The 4594-nt window shown below is 36.0% G+C and overlaps 1 protein-coding gene across 1 annotated transcript; it reads right to left on the reverse strand.

The window, feature by feature from the left end:
- Positions 1-1733: 1733 nt before the first annotated feature.
- LOC125267850 (adiponectin-like) lies at positions 1734-4349 on the reverse strand. Its single transcript, XM_048189870.1, has 3 exons — positions 4163-4349; positions 3777-3905; positions 1734-3685 (listed from the first exon to the last, which is right to left on the reverse strand). The coding sequence occupies exons 1-3, from the start codon at positions 4317-4319 to the stop codon at positions 3402-3404; spliced, it is 570 nt and encodes a 189-aa protein (XP_048045827.1). The 5' UTR covers positions 4320-4349; the 3' UTR covers positions 1734-3401.
- Positions 4350-4594: the final 245 nt, after the last annotated feature.

The following is a 4594-nucleotide window of genomic DNA, read 5'->3' on the forward strand; positions in this document are numbered from 1 at the left end:
TGAATGAAAAAAGTTGTGAAAAAAGACATTCTTAAGAAAAAAATTAGTAACTACTTGTAAGACTAGTCTAAGTAGTTTAGTCTAAGCAATCGGTCCCAGACGTTCACACAGAAGGTGTCCGCTGAAGGTGTTCTGGTTAAAGATATCCGTGTAGATCTGATGATTCTCCATGAGCTGAAGATGAATCCTGTCCCCTTGCTCCAAAAGAAGACTGATGGAGTAGCAGGTTGTGTCCTCATCATCCCATCTGGGGGCATTATCTGTTGCTGACAGCACCGACCTACTGTTCTTTAGCAGTCTTCAAAAGAAGAAATCAAAAGTTATCTGGGGCCTCATTTATAAAATGTTGCTTAGAAACCGTCCTACATTTGATCTTACAGTCACTTCTCAAATGTGTGATTCAGAAAACAAGCATACGCACAAAAAACTTGCATCCACCTCTCTTCCACATGTGAAATTTCTAAATCGCAAATGATCTTGAAATTGTGCGCAGCTGAATAATTAAGGCGGAGATCTGAAACCAAAGTCATAAACATAACAGAGCACCAGTCAACGTCCAAATCTTTACTTGAGCACAGCGAGCAGCAAGAATTGCTGAGATATCCAAATACCTGCAGTATCCGACTCTCTGCCAGAAGAAAAAGTGCGTACGTCCGCTTAGACCCTGATGTGGCGCACATTAATATGAATGTTGCCGTGGATAGTTCAAATCTGTGAGTAGGTTTTATAAAATGACTCTGCAGGTCTTAAAACGATTCACGTCTGTAAGAGAGGCGTATACATATTTTATTGTTATATTTTTTTGTGTGCATGTTCATTCTCTGAATCACATACGCATATTTAAGAAACTATCATAAGATCAAATGTAAGATGGTTTCTATGCAACATTTTATGAAAAAGGCCCTGTTTATGCAGGTGAAGGAAGTTGTTGGCAACATAAAAGCATGTAGGCCTGTGTGTGGTAGTCAGTAATGTGATCACTGTACATGATTTGTCTGATCATATTTAAGAGGGATTTATTCACTTGGGCTACGTCTACATTAATGAAAACGGCATTTTTCATTTCAATCCACACCAGCATTTTCAAGCGTTTTCCAAAAGTTTCTTGTCCACACTGAAATGTCAGAAAACGCTAAATTCACCTTACTGCACATACGTAAACCCTCATAAAAGCTCATTGAGATGATACAGATGATGAAAGCAACATTTCAGCAACTGTGTGAAAGTGAATAGCACAGGCACAATACAGGTATAAACATGAATATGAATACATAATTTCGTTGTATGCGAGTATAATGACAATAAAGGCTTTCTATTCTATTCTAATATCTCTTGGTACAATATGCGTCATATGACGTGTCATCGTTTTCAAATACCTTCATTTTTTACAGTCCACACTACAATGCCAAAAAGGCGTTGTCAATTTATACACATTTAACAATGTTTTCAAAAAGGCTTTCATTTTGTTAATAAAAACGTCGTCTCAGTGTGGACGGAAGGCCAAAACAGAGTGAAACAGATAGTGTGTACAAGGCCTTTTTGTTCTTTCAGTTGTGTCCTAATGTTTGATTCAGAAAAAGAATCCTTCACTAGCAATATATGACTTTATTCATGTAATATACATGTGTGGTAGAGGCGTCCTCAGGTGGCTTCCAATCTGTCCATTTCGGCAACCCCTTACGTTCTGATCACACTGGAAAACCAAAGTGCCCAAGACTTGAAACTCCAGACAATGCCTTTGAATATGCTTTAATCACAGCTGGAGAGGACCTCGTATCAAGCACAGAGAATCCCACCATTAAAAAGAATAGTTTATATAGGATAGATACATGGCATGAAAAGAGGTTATCATGAGGTTATTGGTTCATTGATTACTCCGTATGTCATGGGGCTATTATATTTAGATAACTGTCTAGCCAGTGTCTTAAGTATAGATACACAAACCTTGGTTAATAGATTTTGTTCTCAAATGTTAAATGTTAGGCCAGCAAGAAAATGAAATGTTAGTTATGGTTAATTAAAAAAATAAAAATCCATTACATATAGAATGGAAGTGTCTACAAACAGTTATAGTGTTCAATAAGAGAAATGGTGCTACATTTGAAGGATTGTAGCCAATTTACAACTTTCTTGTCTTTTTGTCACTTTTGATTGTCTTGCCAATTTTCTTTACAGCTTCAGGAAAAAAATTTTTACTTTTTTTTTTTTTTTTTTTTTTTAATAGGGACAGTGTGTGTTAATGAACAAACATTGATAATACATGGATGTAAACACACCGGATTGTAGCCAAAGGCTAATTTCCATCCGTTGTCCCCAGGACTGTAATCACAAGAGCCAATACATAAACAACCAAGTTTCATATACAAAACAAAACAAACAAAAAAAAAAATTACACAATCACATTATTGCACAAGCTCATGTTGCACGATCCACAATTATTGTACACACTTCACATTGCACATTACTCACTTTACACGATTCACATGATTACACAATCCACTCATTACACACTCCACTAAGTTTCTACACATATACGCACAATCACCACATACATACAGTTATCTCCCAATAAAAAATTTTTTTTAAATAGAAATATAGATTGCTACTAAGAATGACTACAGGTTTGGTTTAACCAGAGCCAATTCTTCATCTGAATTTTAAAAATATCATACGTAGAAATTTCTCTCAATGCTAATGGAAGACTATTCCACAGATTCCCACCATGAACAGACAGCACAGTCTGTCCAAAGGTGGTGCGTCTGTGGGGTATTGCCAGGTCACCTCTGGTAGTAGCTCGCGTGATCCTTTCTGCGCTATCTTTATATTTAATAAAATCATTCAACGGTGGTGGTGCGAGGGAGTGTAGGGCCTTGTAAATCAGACAAGCTCTTTTAAGATTAATCATATTATTAAGATCCAATAATCTATGCTTTTTTAAAATATTACAGTGATGGTGAGAAATGGGTTTTTTGTCAAGTATTTTTAAACTTTCTTTGTAAGGATTTTCAATAGTTTTTAGTGTTGTGGGACAAGCAAGTGACCAACTAGTTAAACAGTAGTCCATATGAGAAATGATCATAGAATAAAAGTAGGTTTTAGCAGCACTCATATTTAAATTGTTTCGAATATGTTGAAAATTACGATTATTAAATTGAATTACTTGTACCAATTTTTTTACATGACTTTTGAATGACTACTTGATTGATTTTGTTATTTTTTGTATCTTAAATAAAACCTAACTGGCCTAACTGTGTCTTAACTAGTCTGACCAACTAGTAATTAATTAGGGCTCTTTCTGATTCTAATTAGACCTTTTACTGTATGTCACTGAATTAAAAAATTAGATGACTACTTTTAAGACTAGTCTAAGCAGTTTAGTCTAAGCAACCGGCCACAGACATTCACACAGTAAACAGAAGGTGTCCGCTGAAGGTGTTCCGGTTCAAGTTATCTGTGTAGATCCGACGCTTCTCTATGAGCTGAAGACGAATCTGATCCCCTTGCTCCAAAAGGAGAGTGACAGAGTTACAGGCCGTGTCCTCGGTGAGTTCCAGGGGTGGGTTATCTGTTGCTGCCACCACCAACTTGTCATTCTTTAGCAGTTTCACACCGCTCTCAGGAGCAGCAGCATTGAAGACCACGAAGTTGAAGAAATAAACTCCTTTTACTGGTGCAGTGAAGATCCCTGTTGATAACCATAGAAACCTAGGCTCTTAGAAAAGTTGACAAAAAAGATGACCTGGTAAAATTGTGTTTAGAATTTGCAATTATGATACCTGTAGTGGAGTCATAAGCATTTCCAATGTTAGTAAACACATTTTCATACACAAGAGTTTTTGCTTCATCCTGAGGGCCAATATACCCTATATCTGACGGTGAGGCTGAAAAAGCCACTTTCATCTTTTCTGCAAAAAAACGATGAGAAGAAAATGATAAAGTAAGTAAAAAGAACAATAACTAGTAAGTAATGATATTTCTTATTAGAACTTAAGTATGTTTCCTTAATTTCAGCTTTGTAGTCAGTGCTACATTGATTAAAAACACTCTAAACTATATAATAGTTCCATTAATCTTTCTGCTCAAAGAAATAAATTGGTGTCTCCAGTGTGATCAGTCAGTTTAAAAAAAACAACTAATATTAATAATAAATGTTGTACAGTACCTTCATTCTTGCTCTTTAGTTCCAGAGCATTTAACCTTTCCTCTATGGTCTTAATCTTCTGGATTTCACTAAGGATGTCTAATGTTAGAGTAATTGTACCCTGTGCCTGTGCGGCTCCAACACACATCAACACAACAACGCTTATTACCAGCTTCATCTTTGCTGTTCTGTGCGATTATAGATCATGGTCACAGAAACACAACATTTATAACAGTCAGAGAGACTTTGGACTACAAATATTTAAGCTTCACTTTTCGTAAACCATGAGTTTGAACTATCTGTCTTCATTGATCATTTATAGAGGTCAGTAGGCATGAGGGATTTGGCGAATTAGTGAATTTGCTAAAGTACATACATTTTAATTTACATAAAAAAAAACATAACATTTAAAGGGGGGGTATCACACACAGTTTCGGCCAATCTCATGTTAAT

This window comes from Megalobrama amblycephala, linkage group LG4 (assembly GCF_018812025.1).
Source record: "Megalobrama amblycephala isolate DHTTF-2021 linkage group LG4, ASM1881202v1, whole genome shotgun sequence".
Lineage (NCBI taxonomy): Eukaryota > Metazoa > Chordata > Actinopteri > Cypriniformes > Xenocyprididae > Megalobrama > Megalobrama amblycephala.